Source organism: Carlito syrichta, unplaced genomic scaffold, assembly GCF_000164805.1.
Source record: "Carlito syrichta isolate Samal-C Ts95f unplaced genomic scaffold, Tarsius_syrichta-2.0.1 Scaffold306578, whole genome shotgun sequence".
NCBI lineage: Eukaryota > Metazoa > Chordata > Mammalia > Primates > Tarsiidae > Carlito > Carlito syrichta.
In genome coordinates this window covers 72,173-96,664 of record NW_007250674.1, presented here as the reverse complement: position 1 = coordinate 96,664, position 24,492 = coordinate 72,173, and the positions used below count along the sequence as shown (strand labels likewise).

The window sequence follows — 24,492 nt, the reverse complement described above, 5'->3', positions numbered from 1 at the left end:
CTTACTCCCATATTCTCAACTCTTTATAAGTCTAGTAATTTTTTGATTATATGCCAGACATTTTGTACAAAAGAACTGAAGTGACCTGAAATGGTATCTTCTGCTAGTGATGGTTTTCTTTCCTTTTTTAAAAACTAAAAATAAAGCGTCCCTAGTTGATCACTTTAACTCCAATCAGGACTTGAGCTGATTATGGCAGATGTCTTGGGAAGGTCTGGTATCAGCTGTGTGTTTTTGAGTCAAGACTCTTCTCTTAGAACTTTGGCTTTGAAAAACTATGAGACTGCAGGGAATTTTATTTTATTTTATCATATCATATATTTTCACTCTGAACCTCAGTGCTTTTCACAGTTCTAAAACTCAGCATATATCTGGTGGTGCTAATTCAACAGGTTATCCTCCTTTGATTACCTACAAGCACTGTGAGTTTCTCATTCATATCAGGAGTCAGCAAACTACTGCTCACAGGCCAAATTCAGCCTCCTGTACAGCCTGTGAACTAAGAATGGCTTTTACCTTTTTAAATGGATGAAAATATTTTTATAAAGAATAGTGTTTTGTAACACATGAAGATTAAATGAAGATCATATTTCAGTGTCCATACAGTTTTATTGGAATATAGTGATGTTCATATGTTTGTGTTAGTACTATGGCTGCTTTCCAGCCACAGTGCTAGAAGTTGAGTAGTTGCAGTAGAGACTATATGGCCGGTATAGCCCAAAGTAATTATTGTCTGGCCCTTGGGAGAAAATGTTTGCTTGCCAACCCCTGATCCATGATAGTGCTTCTCAAAGTGTGGTCTGTGGATCCCTAGACAGGTTCCTGAGACCCTTGTCTGGAATCTGTAAGATCAAAACTAATAATAATTACTAAAGTTTTTCTTTCCACTTTGTTGCTGTTTGAACTGAGGGTGCAGGAGCTGTGGTGGGTATAATGCTGGCACTTGAAGAATCAAAGTGGTGGAGCTGTCCTAGCAGTCATTGTGTTATTCAAGGCCACATCGTCCTAGTAAATAGAATTCCACTTTCACCTAAGGATGAAGAAAAGTTAATTTTTTTTGTTTTTTTTTGAGTTGGACTCTCACTCTGTCGCCCAGACTGGAGTTGCAGTGGCACGCTCCTGGCCACCGCAGCCTCAACCCTCTGGGCTCCAGCGATCCTTCCGCCTCAGCCTTCCAAGTAGCTGGAATTACAGGCGCGTGCTACCACGCCCGGCTAATTTTTGATTTATTGTAGAGATAAGGTCTCGCCAAGTTGCCCGGGCAGGTCTTGAACCTGCGGGCTCAGGCAATCCACTCACCTCGGCCTCCCAAAGTGCTGAGATTACAGGCTGAGCTACCAAGCCTGGCTAAAAAGTTAATTTAATTAGATCTTTACTCCTAAGTACATATCTTTTTAATAATCTTTGAGACAAAATAAGGCCCATCTTATCATATACAGATGACCCTTGAACAACACAGGCTTGAACCACATGGGTCCACTTATATGTGAATTTTTTTTCCCAATAAATACAGTCAGTCCTTCCTATCTGTGGATTCCACATCCACAACCATACTTGTATTCTTGGGATGTGAAACTTGCAGATATGAAGACTAGACTTTTCAAATTCACACGGGGCTTTAGTATGTGCAAATTTTGGTATCAAGAACAGTTATGGAAACATTTACCTGAATATACCAAGGGACAAGAGTACTTTGTCTCAAATAACATGCCACAGATTGAATGTAGATGGAGAGTTGAGAATCCAGCTGTCTTTTATTAAGCCTATCATTAAAATGATTTGCAACAAATAAATAGTAATACTACTCCTTTTATTTTTTATATTTATTTTTTTGAGTTGGAGCCTCACTGACGCCCAGGCTCACGGCATGCTCACGGCCACCGGAGTGTTGACCTGCTGGGCTCAGGCTAACCTTCTGCCTCAGCCTTCCAAGTAGCTGAAAGTACAGGTGCATGCCGCCAAGCCCAGCTAATTTTTTGATTTATTGTAGAGATAAGGTCTCACCAAGTTGCCCAGACTGGTATTGAACCCCTGAGCAATCTTCTTGCCTCAGCCTCCCAAAGTGCTGGGATTGCAGGTGTGAGCCACCATGCCCAGCCCAATGCCACTCTTCTCATTAATTTTTTTTGTCTTGGAAAATGAAATCTTTTTAAATAAAAATGTTGTTTATATGTATTAATATGCAGTTAATTAATTGGAAATGTTTTAAAATTTTGTTTTAATTCTAAACACATTTCAAAATTTTTGATAAATATAATCCAAATTTTGGGTTTCCTTAGTATTTTTTAAGATTATAAAATGGTTGTAAATCCAAAATCCACTGATTATAAGTTGGTTTCTCTTCCCAGATCGATGGTAAGTTATAGTTTTGGCTTTTTGTTGTCATTTTCAGTTTGGCATAAGTTATTTTTAGGAACATTTCAAATGTTTATTGGTATTGACGATTTTTGATCATTTTAAAAAAGATCTGTTTCCTTAGAATGCCAGCCATAATGTTTATAAGACATCCATCCAGTGACATATGCACCAGGTTTTTTTCTAAGTTGTTGTGCTATTAGTACATATTTGATATGATTGTTTGTCCTTTTAAAGTTAGAATCAACTGAGGCTTTTTTTGTTTTCACTAGTTACTTTCTTATCATTTTGTTTTTCCTTTCATAATATTTCAACACAAAATGATACGTACTCTAACTGGAATTGATATTATACAGTTTAAAATTTTTAAATGACATTTCTCTGAATTTGACTTTTTTGCAGTATATTTTTGGATAGACTTTTACTTATGGTAAAGTTAGGTAGGCAGCGGTAGCCATGGGATATTTATGGCGAAGGAAAGTAGACAACAATAGACAGTCTTAAATAATACAGAAAACAAAGCTTCCATGGGTTACCCTGTGCCCCTTTGAGTGGTTTATCCCCCCAGAAATATCACTGATGCTTAATTGTGAAATAAACAACTTTGGTTTTGATGTGAGTTCCACATTTATTGACAGTTTCCAAACCTATGAGTATATTCTGTTTCTCCACGTTTCAATACGTAATGGTATGGGAGTGGAAAAATTGAATACAGTATAAGAAGTGAAAAGGTTGAAAGTAATATCACATATAAATTAGGTAAGCATTAAATGAATTAATTGTCATTTCAAGTAGGAAGGTGTTTCAGGGAGAAATGAAACACATTTGTAGACTTTATTTTTGAGTGCTTTGTTCAGCCTAATGACAGTTTATTTCTCTATGGTAGTTGAGTCAGAGTTTTTCAATTGCTTGAATAACGGAATTGAGTCTTAATAGTAGAAATACTCAGCCAGCATCTGTGCATGAAAGGAAACAAGATGTATGAGCCTATAGTTTTGCGGTTTTTGCAGAGTACTTCATTGTTTTCCCTTTCTTTGCATTGTTCTGTTTATTTTTATTTTCTTACCCTTTCACTGTACTTGGGTTCTGTTTATTCTGGTGCAGGTATTTGGACGTAAATAGCAATTAACTTCTCTCAATTAAAAAGGCAAAAATGTATACATGACTGTGAGATTACCTTGAGGCAGAGCTAATATAACTAATATAACTCAACCTTGAATATGTCAGCAGCATGTGTTGACCCTAACATAGAACTAGTCTTTAATTGGAATCCAAAGAAGATAAGTAGCCAGTTATCATTAAAGTCACACCTTACACCTAATAATAATTTTCTTAAATGTTTAAAAATGATTATTTCTTTTTTATTGAAGGTTCTAAGGCCCAACAGCTTCTGCAAGGATTACAAGCCAGTGATGAAAGCCAGCAGCTTCAGGCAGTTATTGAAATGTGTCAGCTATTAGTCATGGGAAATGAGGAGACACTGGGAGGGTTTCCTGTCAAGAGTGTTGTTCCAGCTTTGGTAAGTATAGAGTTTCCCCCTCATTTTACCCCAGTTGTTATCTGAATGCTGCAATTGTTTACTGAATGCCATGATCATTGCATTCATTACATTTTAAAGCATGATAAAATTAAGAGAATATGAGTTGGTGCTTTTATTTCGTGCTTATAGATGTGAGCAATTGTTGATGAGTTAGTAAATTTTCTAAAACATTTTTTGATGAATAGTCATTTGATTTTTTTTAAGTCAGTGTCTCAATTTGTTGTCTAGGCTGGAGTGCAGTGGTATGATCATGGCTCACTGCAGCCTTCTGGGCTCAGGCAGTCTTTCATCCTAAACCTTTCAAGTAGCTGGAACTACAGGTGTCTGGGTAAATTTTTGATTTATTGTAGAGGGGAGATTTCACCAAGTTGCCCAGGCTGGTCTTGAACCCCTGGGCTCAGGGAATTCTCTTAACTCCTCCTCCCAAAAGTGCTGGAATTACAAGTGTGAGCCACTGTACCCAGCCATCATTTGATTTTTAATGCTTAAATGACTGATTTTAGGTTGTTTGTCTCATCTGTAATACCTTGAGTATTACCATGTCAAACATACTTGCTGATCCGGGGGTAATAATAAGAAGCAGTTTACTCTGGGTTGTTTTGTGGGCCAGAAAGTTGTCATATTTGGTAAATGTGTACTTGGGAAGACCACTCAAATCATATGAATCCTTCCAGTTTCTAAGGTTTTATGTTTACGTCTCCTCTTCCCCTAGAGGGAAATAAAAAGGAAGAAAACAATTCAGGAGAACTTTTAATGGTTTTTCAACAGTTGAGTTGATATTGATACTAGAAATGTATTGAAGCTTAATTGCTTAAACTTTTTAATATGAAAACAACAGACAGAAATATTGCCATACCAAATGTAGGCACCTTAGCATAATACAGCTTTTAAATATTGGCTTGCTAATTTTTTTGTCCAAAATTAAAGAAATTGGCTTTAAGATTAAAATTTAGGTCTAAATTGGATACTAACAAAAGACTAATATAAGTATTATGATTGCATTTATAACATATTTTATCTTGGAAATTATTCAATGCCATGTAACTCTTTTTTGCATAACTAATACAACTGACAAAAATGAAGTTTTGGCTGGTACATTATCAAATTATAGAGAGAGCTTAGAAAAAAAAGCCTTCTCAAATGCAAGGTGATAAAATTTTTATTCTGCCTGTCCTTCCTTTTTTGTTGGTTGGATGGGTCAGCTTGGGTAGAAATGATAGACCAGTTTCTTCACCTTCTGCAACTCAGACCTCTAGGTAATAAAAGCTGGTTTCCAAATCTTATCAGTTCCATTCTAGTAAAAGGTATACATCTTGCTTTCTGTGTGTTTCATGATAGCAATATTAGCCTTTGTCCTTTTAGATTTTGCCTATGTTAATTGCTGATTTGTTCAATTGCTGGCTTATGTGACCTGAATTAAATTTGTTTTTTTATGTTGCTGTTTATTACAACAAATAAGTGGGCTTACCTTATACTTTGTACAGTTAAAATGTAGTTTACAGTAGGTAAATAAAAAATCCAGACCAGGCGTGGTGACTCACACCTGTAATCCTGGCACTTTGGGATTCCGAGGTGGGAGGATCACTTTGAGGCCTGGAGTTCAAGACCAGACTGGGCAACACAGAACCCCCGTCACTGTTTTATAAAGAAAGAAAGAATCTATAAGTCTAGACAAATATTGACACATAATTTAGTTTACTGGAAGTGCTGATTGTTGATTAGATTTAGCTACTTAATTGACTTGCACAAGTCAACTCATCCTGTTAATAGCTGTTAGTAAGTGGCCCAGATTTATCTTTTATCTACAATTTAATATTATTAATATACTTCTGTTCATCACAATACACTTCTGTGACCATAAATAATTATTTTTGGTGAAAGGGAATCTATTTAAACAGTCTTTCCCAAAGATGGTGTTACAAAGTTTTTTCTACTTTAAAAACTGGGGAACGTAGTGTTTTTTTCTCTTTCAAATTAGATGTAAGTGTCTTAAGTGACTGGTTTTAGGTGATTTTGAGACATTGTATGTGTATGCTTTGTATGTTTGTGTGTGTTTTTAAACAAAAGTAGTACTCAGGACCTTTGTTATATAACATAGATTACTCTATGCAGCATAATTCAGAGCTGAGAAGACAGTCATTAAATGAATATTGTGTTAGAATATCTGATGCTTGTTATTATATTTATACTTTTAATTGTAGGGTACTTTGCAGCTTAAATTCAGTAAGTTTGAAAATATCTGTTGAACTAGAAGACAGTGAATAACTGTCTTACACCCAAGAAGGAAATTTCTTTGTTGACTCAGCTGTTTCTGGAGGATGGAGTGTAACCCTAATAGTTTTGCATGCCCTCATAGAAAAATACGACTGAAATCTGTTTCAGGTCTTTTTCACAAGAAAAAAATAAAATAAAACCAGATGTTTAGACTCACTCATGCGGAGTAATTGTATTAGTTGTATTAATTTGGCTTCAATTAGTGCATACTTATTTTCTGATGTGATCAATCTTATGTTTTAATCTTACATTACTTTATATTTTATAGTCAAGTTAAATGGTGCTTCTTTTAGAGAAGCTTGTTCACAAGAGTTTAAGCTGTGTTCCTGAATCTCTGCTGATAATTGTTAACTCAACAGATGACAGTGTATTGCTTGTCCTGATTATTTATGTATCTAGTATTTATTTGACACTGATAAGTCCTCAGTGATATCCTAATGAACTTCTGAAAGGGTTTAGAGCTACCCAGAAGGGTTGTTGTAAACAAGAAGGCTTTGTTATTGACTTGTGTCATAGGATGATAGTTATCAAGTAGCATTTTCAAGTCAGAGTTATAGTGTGATGGATGTCATCCTAAGTAGAATAATTTCTATGTATAGCTACTAGGTTTGATCGTGATGTTATTTTTGTGTGATAAAAGTCATGAATAATACTTCACATTTTAGTTGAAGTAGAAGAGGAGGAAATACTTTAAGAACCCTTCTCTAAGAATATAACTTCTAATACTTTGTTATCTTTTTAACAGATAACTTTACTGCAGATGGAGCATAATTTTGATATTGTAAGTATATATTGTATTTTTTAAAACATTGTGTATTTATGTTTTTCATTTTTATTGAAACAAGTAACATCCCTTCTTGTTTTTAGATGAACCATGCTTGTCGAGCCTTAACATATATGATGGAAGCACTTCCTCGATCATCTGCTGTTGTAGTAGATGCTATTCCTGTCTTTTTAGAAAAGGTAATCCTAGTTTTGCCCAACTGTTTCAAAGCAGATATGCGGAGTTAAGTTTCAAATTCTTGAATTTCAGCTTCCATTATCTAACTAAAGTATATTTTATAGCCAAGATTCCAGGAAAAAAAGTATGTTCAGCAGACTAATTGTTTGAAGTTGAAGCTGATAAATCATTTATAGAATTAGTCCAGTTTTAAAATTTCTAATAATAGCAATTACCACATTAATATAACAACTTTCATAAAATAACTTAAGCACTTGATCAAAAGTAATCCTATTTCTAGAAAAGATCCCATTGAGGTTTATAGCTATTTATACCCTGATTATACAGCTGAGAAGGCTGAGATAGATGAAGTGCCTTGCTCACAATCAGAAAAGTGAGTCAGTGGAGAAAGGAATTTTTCTTATAGTCTTGGCCTGCCTTAATGGATTTTTTGAAAAATTAGTGCATGATAAAATGTGCTTTATCTGATAAACTTGGAACATAGTATAAAGTTTGAAACCTGATTTTTAAAATTTGTTCTATAAAACAACCCATCTATTTTAAATATGAAAATTTAAAGCTATATAATTGGATTTTGTTTATTTTCTATGTAAAACATTTTTCAGGAAAGCAAGCAAATTAGTTGGAATCAAACTATATTGGCTATACCATATAGCTTAAGGTCCTGTGACTTTATTCCTGTGGTGGGTTTCATATTAGAATCAGTATACGTTGATGGAAATGAGAGAAAAACTATGTTTATTCATGTAGAAGATAAGTTACTAGAAAAGAACTTAAATGATATCCTTATGTTACCTGTTTATATGTTCCCAGCTGCAAGTTATTCAGTGTATTGATGTGGCAGAGCAGGCCTTGACTGCCTTGGAGATGTTGTCACGGAGACATAGTAAAGCCATTCTACAGGCGGTAAGTGTTGTTACACAAGGACTGTGTTTCATTTAATGTTAGGTTATAAATCTACATTTGTACTAGCTCCTTTATTGTGGTTTCTGTAGGGTACACATGTCTCCAAAGTGATGTGCTAGACTTTTTAGTTAATTTTTTTTTTTCTGATAAAAGATTTTTCTTCACCTTAACAGTTTTCTGTTTTGTAGGGTGGTTTGGCAGACTGCTTGCTCTACCTAGAATTCTTCAGCATAAATGCCCAAAGAAATGCACTAGCAATTGCAGCCAATTGCTGCCAGAGTATCACACCAGATGAATTTCATTTTGTGGCAGATTCCCTTCCATTGCTAACCCAAAGGCTAACCCATCAGGTAAAATATGAACCTATTTAATATGTCATAAAACATTTTTATTACATTTTAAAACATGACATTTTTAGTGTTTTAAATCTTTTAACCGGATATATAAAATTGAATGTGTTTTGTTCCATCTTTTTTCTCCGTGTTAGCAGGTCATGTGTCATGTTAGGTTTTCTAACAAAATTTTACCCAAATGAACAGTAATTCATGTACCTTGATATCTTCAACTATTTTGACTTTAAGGGATGAATTTGTTATTTCAGCAAACATTGAGTGTTTATTATGTCATATAATCAGAATTTCCTTTTGGAAAGATTATTTTTTCTTGAAAGGCATTGGAATAGGAGAATGTGGAACAGGAGGATATGGGTTAAGACCAGAAGAGAGACTAGACTGTGTCCCATATAGAAATGAAAATTGGAGTGTGTAGCTATGTGGGTTTGGAGAAGAGCAAGAGCAATTATTTAGGAGGTGGAATCAGGAGATCTGGTGAGACAGTGTGAAAACAGGATTTATGGGGCTGGGATGGAGAACAGATTTGTGAGTTAAGCTTTAAAACTATGGAGGAATTGAATTTTATTTTACTATAAATAAATAGTTAAATGTGTTTATTGCCAAAGATATTTTTCAGAAATCTCGTTTTAAAATGGCCTTTACAAAGCATGCGTAAAACTTTGGGGAAATTAGGTGTATCCAAATATTTTTAAGCAAATAAGGAATTTATGTCAGATAAAATAGTAATGATTTGAATCACTCTGGAGAATAATCGTTCTAAGATGATTGAGACAAAGTAGTGCCTTTTTTTTTTGAGTTGGGGTCTCACTCTGTCGCCCAGGCTGGAGGGAGGGGAGTAGCACACTCATGTCCACTACAGCCTTGGCCTGTAGTGGGTCCTTCCCCCTATAACCTTCCCCCTCAGCCTTCCGGGTAGCTGGCACCACAGACATGTGTCATCATGCCCTGCTAGTTTTTCTTGATTTATTTTAGAGATGAGGTCTCACCAAGTTGCCCAGGCTGGTCTCAAGCCCATAGGCTCAGGCAATCTTCTCACCTAGGAATCCCAAAGTACTGGGATTATAGGCGTGAGCCACCACACTCAGCAGTACCATTCATTTTTTAAAAATTTATTTATTTTTAAAAACAGTTGACTGAGATAATCTTTTCTTTCTCTAAGCTATAAATATGTTCTTTGTGATAATCAGTACCATGTGATATTCTCAGCCATAAATATTCAACAGCTATTGGTAGTGACTCCACCAATCTTAAGTTCTGGTATGTTTATAATGGTGGTTCATATGTTTCCTCTGATGTGATCTAACTGTCCAACTTTAGCTGTTTAACTTATGAAACAACTTATTTTAGAAATATGACATAAGAATCAGCAAAATTAAATAGTTGGCCACTATTTATAACATTCGTTCTAGACTTAGGTAGTAGCAGCAAAGGTGTAGACTGTAGTCTTTTATAATACCTGAATTATTCTCATTTTTACAGAAGGAAGTCTACTTAATTTACATATGAAGTCTACTTATAAATTAAGAAAGAACAAGGCTTATCAAAACACTAACCAGTAAATTGTATTTTCCTTTCTTATTATGAGAATTATTTTAAATGTTCCTCAGTGAGGCCACCTTAATTGTTTTTATAATAAATACAAAAAAAATTGTTCTCGTGGTGACACTTTTTTTGTTTTGAGTTGAAGTCTCACTCTGTCGCCCAGGCTGGAGTGCAGTGGCACACCCCAGTGTTGACCTGCTGGGCTCTAGTGATCCTTCCTCCTCAGCCTTCCAAGTAGCCAGAACTACAGGCCTGCGCTACCACACCTGGCTAATTTTTTATTTATTGTAGAGATGAGGTCTCGCCAAGTTGCCTGGGCTGGTCTCGAACCTGTGGGCTCAGGCAATCTACTCGCCTCGGCCTCCCAAAGTGCTGTGATTACAGGCTGAGCCATCAAGCCCAGCCAGGGTGACACTTTTTATAGTGAATCCTTTTTATATTGTTTTCATGTGACTATAACAAATTATGCCCAATTTTTTAACATTATCAACAGATCTCTGGTTCAAACACCTAAGCTTTTTCTAATTTTTAGTGTATACCCACTTAAACATTTCTACTTGTAATGTTTCTAAAGTAGGATATTTATTTATCTTTCCTTTAGTGTGACATTTGTCTAAGTATTGAGATTATATAAACACAATAGTCTTCTTTTCTGTATATTTGCTTTTATCTGTTGGAGCCTTTATGGAGGAGAGAGGTTGTTTTGTTTGTGTGATTCTCTGCTTTGAAATTATGTTGTTATTGACTGTACCTTGCTTAGACCCATTTTCATTTTCAAAGGTTACATCTACTATTTGAGCATGCCTTGAAGAATTTAGTGTTAGCAAGAAGATAAGGTAGTAATGTATGACAGTGAAAATGTTTTATATTAATAAGCTTTACTTTCTTTTTAAAAAATAGGACAAAAAGTCAGTAGAAAGCACTTGCCTTTGTTTTGCACGTCTAGTGGACAACTTCCAACACGAAGAAGTAAGCATTCAATCTTTGGTGGTATTTTTATGAAGTTGTTGAATTACTGAATCATGATGTAACAATTCCTTTTTTCTTGTGTTTGTAAAGAATTTACTCCAGCAGGTTGCTTCCAAAGATCTGCTTACAAATGTTCAACAGCTGTTGGTAGTGACTCCACCAATCTTAAGTTCTGGGATGTTTATAATGGTGGTTCGTATGTTTTCTCTGATGTGTTCCAACTGTCCAACTTTAGCTGTTCAACTTATGAAGCAAAGTAAGTGCAATTTTTAAATTTTACTTTAAGCAAGAAAACTGGCTTGTTGATTCTTCATTAATAAATAAAGTCAACACAAGCCAGGCAAGTAGAAGAGATTACTAATATAGGGTTAGATAGTACAGAAAAAAAATGTAACTTGTCATCATTTGTGCTGGGACATTAATGTTTCTAGCATACACTTTTAAAAAAGTATATATTAGAAGTTAACCCTTTTTGGTTCTAGGGCTACAACCCAAGATGATTGATTTCTGTATAATGTTAGTCATATAATGATCCTCCATTAGAAGAATAAGAATTTTATATTACCAATCCAGTAAAGCCACCTACATACATACCTTCAAGTTGCAAACTCTCAAAGATGTTGCATGTGCAGTCACATAAGTTGATTCATATGTCTGGCGTATATTGTCATGTGCACACATCCTCTACAAGTTGTGCTTTTGTGCACTTTGTGACACTGTATTGAATACAGTAGTACAAGATCTTTATTTCAAGCCCAGGATGTCCAGAAGCAAGGATAAAAGCAGCAGTGATACAGCTAGTACTATTAAGAAAACTCTAAGCGATACTGATGGAAACAAAAGTGAAAGTAATTGAGAGAGTGGAGAGAGATGAAAATATGGTAGACGTTGTTCTTTTTATAACATGAGTCATTCAACCATCGGCACAAATCTGAAGAACAAGAACAAGATTATGGAATATGTAAGGTCTGCTGTACCAGTGATGTCGACAATAATATCAAAGAAGCGTGGAACAGGATGGAGAAATTCTCAATGTGTGGATGTAGGATTGGCACCAGCATCAAGTCCCTCTCAGGTTAATGCTGGTTCAAGAGAAAGCTAAAAACCTTTACGAAGACTTGAACAAATATGGAGAAGATCAAAGGGACATCTTTTAATGTCAGACATGCTGGTTTCCTCAGTTCAAGGCTAGAGCCAACCTTCACAACACAAAAGAAAGTGGCAAGGCAGTGAATGCAGATATGGTAGCTGCCTGGGAATTTCTTGAAACACTTTGAGAAATTAAAGGTATGTATTTATCCAAGCAGATTTTTAATGTAGATGAGACAAGATTGTACTGGAAGAGGATGCCAGACCAAGTTATATCAGTAAGAAGGAAAAGTTAATGCCAGGCTATAAAGCAGCAAAGGATAGGCTAACTCTGTAGCTTGGTGGTGATGCTTTCAGTGATATGAAGCTAAAACTTCTCTTAGTTTATTATTCAGAGAACGCAAGAGCTCTTAAAAACATAGCCAAGGGCTCTTTTTTTGTTGTGTGGTAGAGTAACCCCCAAACCTGGTTACACAGGCCATTTTGTAGGACTGGTTCTCAACCACTTTATCCCTGAGATAGATAACTACTTCTTGGAGAATGACATCATACTCAACATTCTTTTTGCTGTTTGACAGTACTCCAGGCCACCCCTTGTTCATGGAAGACTTTTATCCCATCAGAGTAGAGCATCTGCCACCAAATACTGTGCTGCTCCTCCAACCCATGAATTATAGCGACTTTCAAGAGATATTATTTACATCACATTTTTCTTCAGGTAGTCAAGACGAGTGACAAATTAGGAAAAACCTTGCAACAATTTTGGAAGGACTGTAACATTTACAAGACCATAAAAAAAGCATTGACGTTGCTTGGCATGAGGTTATGGCTGTCATCATGAAATGGGGTTTGGAAGAACCTTTGCCTGCAGTTTGTTCATGATTTTTGTAAAGTTGAGAAGGTGAATGAGAAGTCCAGAGAGGTTTTCAGCAATTTAATGACCCTCAGTGAGAAGCTGGAGATAGATCTGCAAGAGGACAGCTTCATTGAACTCCACAACGAGCTCACTAATGAAAACTTGATGGAATTGAAGGCTCTGAGAAAGGACAAAGAGAGACAAGAGGAAGAAGTAACTGAAGAACTGAAGAGACTCACGGCGCAGGAAATGATAAGGGGATTTTCTTTATTTAAGGAGGCACTATTAGCCTTTGAGGCACAGGACCCGGGCGTAGAATGATACATGGAGGTTGCAGTAGCCATGCAGGATGCCACCCAGTGCCACCATGTCATCTATGATGAAAAAAAGAGCTACTACCCAGGCATCACTGAATCGTTTTTTTCAAGCGGGTAGATAGGATTGAATCCAGCAAGGAACAAGAACCTGTGCCATCAGCATCAAGCATGAGTGAAACTGCAGCTTGTCCTCCTTCTCCTATTGCTGACGATCCTTCAGCTCTACCATCCCCTGCCTCCTCTACCTCCTCCAGTCAGTACCTCTTCTTGCCTGTTCACATGATGCCAAGCCCTGGATGCCACCTGTTGTGCTGTACTATACTATTGTACTTTAGATTAAAAGAGTTTTCTTGACCAGGCTCGATGGCTTAGTCTGTAATACCAGCACTTTGGGAGGCCAAGGTGAGTGGGTTGCCGGAGCCCGCGGGTTCACGACCCACCCGGGTTCACGACCCACCCAGGCAACTTGGCAATACCTTGTCTCTACAATAAATCAAAAATGAGCCGGGCATGGTAGCGCTCGCCTGTAATTCTGGCTACTTGGAAGGCTGAGGGGAAAGGATCGCTGGAGCCCAGCAGGTTGAGGCTGTGGTGGCCGGGAGTGTGCCACTGCACTCCAGCCTGGGCAACAGAGTGAGACTACAACTCAAAAAAAAAAGTGTTTTCTTTATTTTTTATGTTCAATGTTTAATGTATTATTTGTGTGAAAAGTATTAAAACCTATTACAATACAGTATTAATATAGCCGATTGTGTTGGTTGGGTACCTAGGCTAACTTTGTTGGACTTAGGAACAAATTGGACTTAAGAACATGCTCTCAGAACGAATTTGTTTGTAGGGGACTCACAGTAACTGCTGGTCTTTTGCTTTTAATTCTTTCTTCCTGTGTTAGATTTTCTAGCAGCTTGTCTGATTCCAGATTGCTTTCTTCCCTCAGAAAGTTAGGACTTATTTACAGTGATGAATGTCTCTGATGTTTGCTAATTTAGTATCTCTAAACCTTTTCCAATCTTACCCAGTGTATTGAAAATAAAATTTTATTGCACTGCTATTGCAGTTGAATATTCCTCTCTTAAATCACAGGTTAATGTCAGAGAATGGTGGGGCTTCAGAAAACATCTGTATTTTATGATTATTTCTAGTAGATTATTGATCGCTTTTGTATGGAACACTTGTAATTATGGATAATTTCATACCCATACTTCTAATCTCTGAGGATGTCATCAATTCAGTGATGACCTTCATTGATAAATAGCTTTTGGTCCCACTGTCTCAGACAGTATATATAGCAGTCACATTTTTTGTCTTTGGGAAACCTAGTTTTATATTTAGTTGTGTTACATTGTCACAGAACTTTCTAAAACAGTGTTTTTGAGGAAATTAATTTGAAAGATTTTTTTTTTTTTTTTTTTGAGTCAGTGTCTCACTTTGTTACCCAGACAGGAATGCAGTGGCAATATCACGGTTCACTGCAGCCTTGAATTCCTAGGCTACAGTGATCCTTTTGCCTCAGCCTCCCGAGTGACTGGGACTACAGGCATGGACCACTGTGTCTTTACAGTTTTCTATGTTTTGCAGAGATGGAGGTCTCACCATGTTGCCTAGGCTGGTCTCGAACTCCTGGCCTCAAGTGTTCCTTCTACCTTGGCCTTCCAAAGCACTAGGATTATAGGCATGAGCCACTGCACCCTGCCAGAAAATTCCTCTTAAAGAATTGAATCTTTCCCAATGTAGATATTCCAGAAAACACATTTTGTGCCATGAAGAAAGTACTCTGCGGAAATAAGATTGGGAAAGGTTCACTCCTTGAGTAGTCACAATGCACTTTACTTATTAAAGTCCCTGGGAACTTTTTGAACATTGCTTAAGCCTTACTTTTTCTAAGTTTGAATATAGATTATCTTTTGTTACAGCACACCCCTAAATACTAGTTTGGAAAATAGCGACCTTACTTTTGTTTGTGGTAACATTTGGGTTTTTTTCTTTTAATATGATGAATGTTTTAACCTCTTTTACTTACTCCAGGAAGTTTGCCACACATTTATCATATGGAGGCTGCTATACTATCTTTATACAATAATATTACAAAGGAAACACAGACCTTCTGTGTTTTCTCTCCATTTTGTTGTCATCCTCTGGTTTCTTTTTTTTAAAAATGGCAAAACTGCAGTTAAAAAAAAGCTTAATTACTATTTGTGAAATCTTTGTGAGTCATGGATTTAACTGTTGACATCTTTTTGCTCAGATCAACTGTGAATATTTTCCTTTATAGCTGTATTTACTGATTAATGGCAAAATATTTCAGTTAGATGTTTATGTATATCTTGCATATGTATAATTTTTATATGAACACAAATATACACATTCTGCTACTCACAAAGATCCAGCTCTGTCTTTAAGTTTCATCTGCTAGAGTGATTAAACTGTAAAGACCGAGAGCTCCCTTTACTCACAGTGTCAATACATCTGAGATGTTATCATGCAGAATCTTCCAGAAACTGATGTCTTCTGCAGATGGAAAGTTACAGTATAGAATGCTTGACAGATCTTTCTATGAAGTTTGCATGTAATCAGTGTCACATAGGTAGTGATTTTCCTGATCACAGGATGATAAGATCCAGATGCTTTTAATTGCTACATTTTATCCTATTGGCTATATGTTTTTAGTATATTTGAATTGAAGACAAATATGTGAATATATTCAATGAACTGAAGTACATTGAATGCACTTTTGTACAAAGTATTATGCCCCCCAAGGAAAGTAATAAAAGATTCCTGAAATCTAGGGTGAGAAGAAATTGTAATTAGACATCCAACTAGAAGGTTTGGACTTGAGTGAAGTCCCCAGAAGGAGATTGTTAAAATCTACATAAATTTTTTTTTAGGTTTTATTATAACTTATTTGGATTTTTTACTCTAATTTCTGTATGAAGTTACTTTATAAGAAAATAATTCTTATTATTCTCTGCCCCTCTGCCCCCAGGGGCTATATTCGCCTCTCAAATTAGATACTATAACTAGTTTAATTGGCTTTCGTTTTTTTGTTGTTGGTTTTACAGACATTGCAGAAACGCTTCACTTCCTTTTGTGTGGTGCCTCTAATGGAAGTTGTCAGGAACAGATTGATCTTGTTCCACGAAGTCCTCAAGAACTGTATGAACTGACATCTCTGATTTGGTAAAGATTGGGCTAATAATAACTTGTGGTTCGTGTGAGGCTATTTTTCTTTAGAGACCTAATATTTACTACTATTTCACAAGGCTACTTATTAAAATAATTGTACTTTTTGTTTTCAGTGAACTTATGCCATGTTTACCAAAAGAAGGCATTTTTGCTGTTGATACTATGTTGAAGAAGGGAAACGCGCAGAACACAGATGGTGCAATATGGCAGTGGCGTGATGACCGGGGCCTCTGGCATCCGTATAACAGGATTGACAGCCGGATCATTGAGGTAGTAGTTTCATCGTACCGTTTTATTTTGGTGGAGAGTGGGTGTAGGGATGGGATGGGGAGGTGGATCTGTGTACTTCAATGTGCTCAATTTTGAATTAACTGAAGATTCTCTCATTTTGTCTCCTGAGAACAAGGTCCTCATTTCTGTTCAGGTCAGAAAACATGGTGTTCTAGTCCTGCTTCTGCTGCTAACTACCTGATTGACTTGGAGCAAGTAATTTAAATTCTTTGTTCCATCGTTTCCTCATTTCTGAAAGGAAACATTGGAAGAGTTAGGCCATAGGTTTCTACAACATGTCTATCTTTTATCCCCCACAAGCAAATATTTACATACAAATAGCTTCTTCTCAATGTTTTTTAAGAGCAAAATCTTGGAAACAAATCTAGCTCTGGGTGAATGATTAAGTAAATGACACATACATAGGTTTGTATATAATCCAGATACTAATAAGATAAATTTTTAATGACATAAAGTGGCATATGGTAAATTTAAAATGCAGTATACAAAATTATGGGAATCTTTTGAGAATTCAGCAAAATAAGTAAAAATTATGAAGGAAAGGAATACACTAAAATGCTACCAGTGATTTTTCTGTGAAAGTTTTTGTGTGATTTTTATTTCCATATGTATGTATTAAGTTTACACTGAAACATTAAAAAAACTAAGCATATTTACCCTAGCTTAGAAAGTGTTGATCACTGCATTATTTACTAATATTTCCAGTATGTAAGATACCTGTTAATATATCTTCTAATTTCAACCTTTGATGTTTGAATTTGTTTTAGAATATCACACTTGAACATTCTTCTTTAAAGATGACTTTCACTAGTTAGTTTCTAAATAGGAATTTTTGAAAAAAAAATTTAAAACATTGACTTACATGATGAAATCACAAGTTTTTAAAATCTAAATTCAGAGCTAGCTTTTATGGAGGAAGTTGTCTTTGGCCTTTTGTGACTAGTTAGCCTTAGTGTATAAACAGACCAAGCCCACTCTTGGTACTGTCTCTGACTCTAAGCTTGCTTTCTTTATCGCATTTTTCTCTATCATTGTGCCTTCACTATTAGCTTACTCTGTGTGCTGAGAGTCTTGTCTTCCATTCAGCCTAGGAGTTCCATAGATTGGATTCTGTAATAAGAATGAATATTCTGTCACTTTTGTAGGTTGTCTAAAATCAAGCAAACTGTGTTAATCAGACTGTCTCAGTTTAGATATGTTCGGCATATTACATGCAACCCTGGTGATGAATTTCTTACTTTTAGTCTGTCCCTCTCAACCTTAAAGTCTTCTTTGTTTAAGAAGCTCAATTTTAGAGAATCATTTTGTTTAAAGGAGGATTTTGTGGGTTGCTAAGAATTCATCATGAAAGTAACATTTTCATTTTAGGATTAGAATACCAAGATTTATGGATAACTTTTCTATCAGCGATGCCTTAAAAACTTTCTTAATACAAATGACTTCACATCAGTGATACTACATGACTGAATCTTTCATCGGAATTTTGCCTAGATTTATGTTTAAGGGTGGCTGATAGGGTCTGGGACATATATCTGTGTTTAATTAAAAATGATATGCTAAATAAATGTTTTGTCATACATACACTATTAAATTTTTCATATTTTGTTGCTTCGCCACTAAAGACCTGATGAAATAAATATGTAAGATAGCATTTATGGAAGGTCCCCACTGTGTCTTAAGGTAATAAATTTCTCCATGTTTATATTCAAGGTTTCTCTCTCTTTGCTCTCAGGCAGCCCATCAGGTCGGTGAGGATGAGATAAGCTTGTCCACTCTGGGACGAGTTTATACTATTGATTTTAATTCTATGCAGCAAATCAATGAGGACACTGGAACAGCACGTGCCATTCAGAGAAAACCTAACCCCTTAGCCAATACTAACACTAGTAAGTGCACTTTGGGTTAAAATAGTGCTATATTTTCATATGAGTAATAATTTTACTTGCATAATAAGTAGTAATTTGCTCATGTAGTATTCTTTTAAGCTTAAGATAGTTGCATAACAGTAATTATTTTTAAATTATGTGCTGTAATTGATGAATGAGCCAGTAGTGACCATATATTCCCCATTATTTTTTTACTTACGTCCTGGTACTCTAGTTAGAATTGGCTCATGCAGGTTTTATCTAATCATATTATTTCTTTTTCTTTTTTTTTTTTTTTTTGAGTTGGAGTCTCACTCTGTCGCCCAGACTTGGAGTGCAGTGGCCGCTCCCGGCCACCGCAGCCTCCACCTGCTGGGCTCCAGCAATCCTTCCGCCTCAGCCTTCCGAGTAGCTGGAACTACAGGCGTGTGCTACCACACCCGGCTAATTTTTGATTTATTGTAGAGATGAGGTCTCGCTGCCCAGGCAGGTCTCGAACCCGCGGGCTCAGGCCATCCACTCACCTCAGCCTCCCAAAGGTGCGGGATTACAGGCTGAGCCACCAAGCCCGGCTAATCATGTTATTTCTGATCTACCTTTGGAGTCGACTCACCAGATTAGTCCTTTCCTACCTTTATACCTTCCTGCCAAAATTCTCTTCTTACCTAATGAAGGACAAATTATAGTTGTTTTTCAAGTTTCTGACATTTATTTGACGGTTCAGGGATTTACTTCATTGCTTATGCAACTGTAGTCTGGAACACAGTGGTTAGAAGACTTTTTTTTAAAAGGACTATGTGATGGTTTAGGTGGTTTAAAACATACTTTTTATCAGTTACCTTTTTTCTACACCTAATGTAACTAAGTAAAGTGGTAAAATCACCTTTAAAATTATCCACTTTACATTGTATTTACTTAATTTTAAATACTCACTGTTCATTTCTTAAACTCTGCTTATTTCTTACCAGTGGTTAATATTGCATTTCCCCAGTATGTTAGTAAAATAAAGAAGTACAGTGTGGTGTTTGTCTTCAGTGGACCAGAATGGTCAGTGGTTTTCTAGCTGGCTGAATTTTGTCTTAATACTGTCTTTAGTATCTCTGTAAAACCCCAGCTGATCTTATTAGATAAATTAATTTGTTTTATAACTTAAAAATTATAATAGCATTTCAAGTACCTACATTGGCTTGAATGTTTTATGTTGTTTATTGTGTTTCTGAAATCTGTCACTTCAGGATTGTATGTTTTTTTTTTTTAATAGGTGGATATTCAGAGTTAAAGAAGGATGATGCTCGAGCACAGCTTATGAAAGAGGATCCGGAACTGGCTAAGTCTTTTATTAAGACATTATTTGGTGTTCTTTATGAAGTGTATAGTTCCTCAGCAGGACCTGCGGTCAGACATAAGTGCCTTAGAGCAATTCTTAGGATAATTTATTTTGCGGATGCCGAACTTCTGAAGGATGTTCTGAAAAATCATGCTGTTTCAAGGTGTGTTCATGAAAATGGTAAAAACAGTTTAGAAATTCAAGTCTCTGCAAGTAGTTACAGAAATTTCTAAAATAATAGCACAGAAAAAATATGCCCAAAAGATTTTTTGGAGTATCTTGAGGATTTTTTTGGTCTTTATAGTCACACACAGATTTCTCGAAATATAAGTGTTGAGCATTTAAGAAAAGTTTCTGTTTTAATGGAGTAGTTTCAGAATGAAAATATTTTGCTTTCAAATTTAAAGTAGTATGGCCAAAAATAATTAACAAATTCAGGCAGAGTTTTATATACAAATGCTTTCTTTTTTAGTCACATTGCTTCCATGCTATCAAGCCAAGACCTGAAGATAGTAGTTGGAGCACTTCAGATGGCAGAAATCTTAATGCAGAAGTTACCCGATATTTTTAGTGTTTACTTCAGAAGAGAAGGTAATATCATTTATGATAATAAAGTAATGGTCAATCACTTAGTCTAGAGTACTTCAGTAGAAATGAGGTTTAAATCTGTAGAACAAAAACGGTTAGTTTTTAAAAAAATATGACGTTTGTGGGGAGCGACCACTGCACTCCAGTCTGGGCGACAGAGACTCCAACTCAAAAAAAAAAAAAAAAAAAAAAATGACGTTTGTATCCTGATGGCTCAGGTGCACTTAGAATGTGTCTTTTATGTTTCTGTAAATACAGGTTGTGTGAGATTGACTGTCAGTTGATGAATACTTAGTAAGTTTCAATGATTTGATTAAATGGGCCAGAAGTCATCATGGGCTTTTTAAGATATAGGTGATATATGACCACCTATAAAGATTCCTTCAAAAAGTCAGATACTGCTTTCCTTCCCAGTGAGTTACATCAGTAGATCAGAGCATAACAGTACCTAATTGATCAAGAAGTTCTTTCTGGATGGGTGGGAGGGTGGGTTGACTGGTTGTTTTGTTTTAGAGCCTACCCATCATGAACTAAAAAAGTTCTTTCTTAACAAAAATCTCTTTATGACTCTCCTGATCTTTTAGGGTATTAAGGTCTTATGTAGGGACTCAAGAAATGATTGTGTTTTCCCCTCAAGTAATCTTTTGCTTCATTTTCTGTCTTACAAACAATGCTTGTTTTTTCTGCATATATTTATGTTCACTTGATCACCTTTGTGCTGGATTATTATCTCTTCACATCTTGGAGTGCAATAGACATGCTGATATAATAGTACTGAACAAAATGGTGGGAAGCAGCTTCTATCATTTAAAGTTAGTTTTGCTCAAGTGTGTGTTGTTTTTGTGGTTTTTTTAAAAGTCAGCAATACACAGTTATATGAAAGGGAAAACAAGTATCTCCATTTTCCATGGATAATTATTGTTGTGTCAGATGTATATTACAAATAGACAGTTTCTGTGCTCATACAAATTTATTGTCACTTCTCCCTGAAGATCTTGTCTTATTTTGATGTTTGGTTAGATCTTCCCACTGTATTCTCTAACCGTGCTGCATTTTGTTTCTCATAAGCACATCACTCTTTACTGTAAAATACATCTTTCTGCCGGGTACGATGGCTCACGCTTGTAATCCCAGCACTTTGAGAGGTGGAGACGGGAGGATTGTCTAAGCTCACGGGTTCGAGACCAGCCTGAGCAACATGGCGAGACCTTGTCTCTACAATAGGTCATAAAATTAGCCAGGTGTGGTGGCTCATACCTGTCATTCCAGCTGCTTGGAAGGCTGAGGCAGAAGGATTGCCTGAGCCCAGCGGGTTGAGACTGCAGTGGCATGAGTGTGCCTGCACACCAGCCAGGGCGGTAGAGTGAGACTTTGACTCTAAAATAAAATGCATCTTTCTCACTAGTTAGTAAGTCCCCTAAGTGCATTTATCTTATCCATGGCCATATTCTTATTACCTACAAGTAATATTTGTGGAACAAACCCTGAAGTTTAAATTCATTCTGACATTTTTTAAAAAGCAGTTTGCCTTTTTTTTCAATTTTTTACAGAATCTGATGGAAGCCCCAGACTTTTCCCCAGAAAAATGTGTGTGTGCATATTTGCTCACATAAATGTACCCACAGATTTGCATAGCATTTACACAAACTTATTAGATACATATCTTTCTATCCAATTTGATAGTTTGGGTACACAAACCTTCATATACATACCCTCCCATGATTCTAACCCAGATAAGAACCCCTGCCTCACAAGTTACTGTTTAACTGTCTTGATACACCTCCAAGGTTGTGACAGTTACCACTCTTCAATAACCGATATATTCTTTTTTGGTGGCACTGTTGGTTACTGTGATCTTGTCTTTTTATTTTTAGCACTTGAAGGTAATAATGGTAGATCTTCTCCCCTTCTGGCTATCACGCCACAAGGTGTGCTATGTTTTTGTAATTATTGTTTTTATAATGGGTATTTTGAACTCAAAGGAGGACTACTTTTTGACTCTATCAAATATATCTGATTGGGTTTTAAAGAATAGAAGGCATTCATTATAAATATTTTTCCTTAACTCTGAATTTTTGTACTCTTTTTCTGATTGGAGTCAAGTTGAAAACTCTGTCTCCTAATTTTGTTTGTCCCCCCCCCCATTTGCCAGCTATTTTTCAGTGATTCTTTTGTATTATATTAATATTAGTATTTCGGGATTTTGTAATGGCAGGGAAGAGATCCTGATTCCTGATTAAAACTGACTCCTTTTCGCCTCTGTTACCATAAAGGTGTAATGCATCAAGTAAAACACTTAGCAGAATCAGAATCTTTGTTGACAAGTCCACCAAAGGCATGTACGAATGGGTCTTGAATTTCTGATTGGAGTCAAGTTGAAAACTCTGTCTCCTAATTTTGTTTGTCCCCCCCCATTTGCCAGCTATTTTTCAGTGATTCTTTTGTATTATATTAATATTAGTATTTCGGGATTTTGTAATGGCAGGGAAGAGATCCTGATTCCTGATTAAAACTGACTCCTTTTCGCCTCTGTTACCATAAAAGGTGTAATGCATCAAGTAAAACACTTAGCAGAATCAGAATCTTTGTTGACAAGTCCACCAAAGGCATGTACGAATGGGTCTGGATCTTTGGGGTCCACAACATCAGTCAGCAGTGGGACAGCCACAGCTGCCACTCATGCCACAGCTGACTTGGGATCACCTAGCTTACAGCACAGCAGAGATGATTCTTTAGATCTCAGCCCTCAAGGGTAAGTTGTTGTGTTTTTTATGCTCTTGGCCTTTAGCTTTGTTTTGGTACTAAGACATACAGGAAATAAAATGGTAAAAATATTAGAGGGACTATACATACTACATTTTTGCATCTGTATTTTGTTAGATGCTTAATGAGAATGGAAAGAAAACTTAATATTTTTGGAAACCTGTATTTTTCACAAGAGATATGTTCTTTTCCCATTCACCTACCAGGAAGTTAAGACTGTTGAGAGATGCTGGTGACTTGCAGTGTCACACATTTATGTAGGATTTGTGTTCTTGTTTCTGATTCTGTACTCTTGCGATTATGGTACTGTACTTCTGCGTACATACCATCTTTGAGACATCCAGCTATTGATACAATGATAAAATATTGAAAATTAGAAGCTTTAGAATATGAAGGCAAAAATATCCTGATTTCCTATTTATCTTTCCTTGGCAACTGGGAGCAATTTCTTAGCTTTTAAAAAAGGAAAATGGGAAAGTTCTCAATCTTCTCCCATTTTTTATCAGCTTTCATTCTCTTTGTTGTACTGTGCTACTAAGAATGTTACCAAACCCTTGTTTGGGTTTACATTTTGTTTGTTAAAAAAAAAGATTTACAGTCTAAAATTGTGTTTGTTGCTTTGCTGTTAGAAACCTTATATTGCTAGATGAATGGCACCTGAGGAGCCAGATTCAGTTCTGGAATTCAGAATGTACTCAGTGTAGTACTCCTTTTGGTTCCTTTTAAACTGAAAAGTAGATCTTGGTAAACATAGTAATACTAAATAAGTGGGGTCCAAAAATTTAATCTTGCAAACTATAAGATACCGTTATCTTGTGCAGGTAGCCAGTGGGGAAATTAGCAGGGAGAGCAGTTGTTTTTGGTGCCACCTGGTGGCGGTTGTCCTGTTTAGCTTAAATATGAGAAAGTAACTCGTTATTCTGCCATTTTAGCTTATTTTTCAATGAATTAAGACGTAAATCATTGTAATGACTAAATCTTATCTCATATTTTCTCATGTTATAGTCGGTTAAGTGATGTTCTAAAGAGAAAACGACTGCCAAAACGAGGGCCAAGAAGGCCAAAGTACTCACCTCCTAGAGATGATGACAAAGTAGACAATCAAGGTAACCCCTTTGCTGAAACTATGGAAAGATAAAGGGGAAGGTGGGAGCAGTTTCAGGAATGTACTTCATTAAAACTGCCGATAGCTTTTGAAGTACATATCAGTTTTCTGAGGACCTGATGTTTTTCATTCTTACAGTTAATTATATCTGTTAAAACTGTGTATCTTAAGATTCAGTTGATTTTCTTCAGTTATGCTAAGATGATTT

At 36.1% G+C, this 24,492-nt stretch overlaps 1 protein-coding gene across 22 annotated transcripts in view; it reads left to right on the top strand.

The window, feature by feature from the left end:
* The window catches only part of TRIP12 (thyroid hormone receptor interactor 12), a 163,043-nt gene that overhangs the window by 102,544 nt on the left and 36,007 nt on the right, over positions 1–24,492 (top strand). For 10 of the 22 annotated variants that reach the window (XM_021715047.1, XM_021715043.1, XM_021715042.1 and 7 more), the window contains 14 exons: positions 3,726–3,874; positions 6,915–6,950; positions 7,037–7,132; positions 7,944–8,036; positions 8,225–8,386; positions 10,832–10,900; positions 10,991–11,156; positions 16,222–16,339; positions 16,459–16,615; positions 18,369–18,522; positions 19,763–19,991; positions 20,301–20,419; positions 22,961–23,168; positions 24,185–24,285. In XM_021715047.1, coding sequence (XP_021570722.1) covers positions 3,726–3,874; positions 6,915–6,950; positions 7,037–7,132; positions 7,944–8,036; positions 8,225–8,386; positions 10,832–10,900; positions 10,991–11,156; positions 16,222–16,339; positions 16,459–16,615; positions 18,369–18,522; positions 19,763–19,991; positions 20,301–20,419; positions 22,961–23,168; positions 24,185–24,285 — 1,857 coding nt within the window. Of the gene's footprint in view, positions 1–3,725; positions 3,875–6,914; positions 6,951–7,036; positions 7,133–7,943; positions 8,037–8,224; positions 8,387–10,831; positions 10,901–10,990; positions 11,157–16,221; positions 16,340–16,458; positions 16,619–18,368; positions 18,523–19,762; positions 19,992–20,300; positions 20,420–22,689; positions 22,766–22,960; positions 23,169–24,184; positions 24,286–24,492 lie in introns of all 22 variants that reach the window. The other 12 variants (XM_021715046.1, XM_021715037.1, XM_021715045.1 and 9 more) reach the window with 4 other exon arrangements.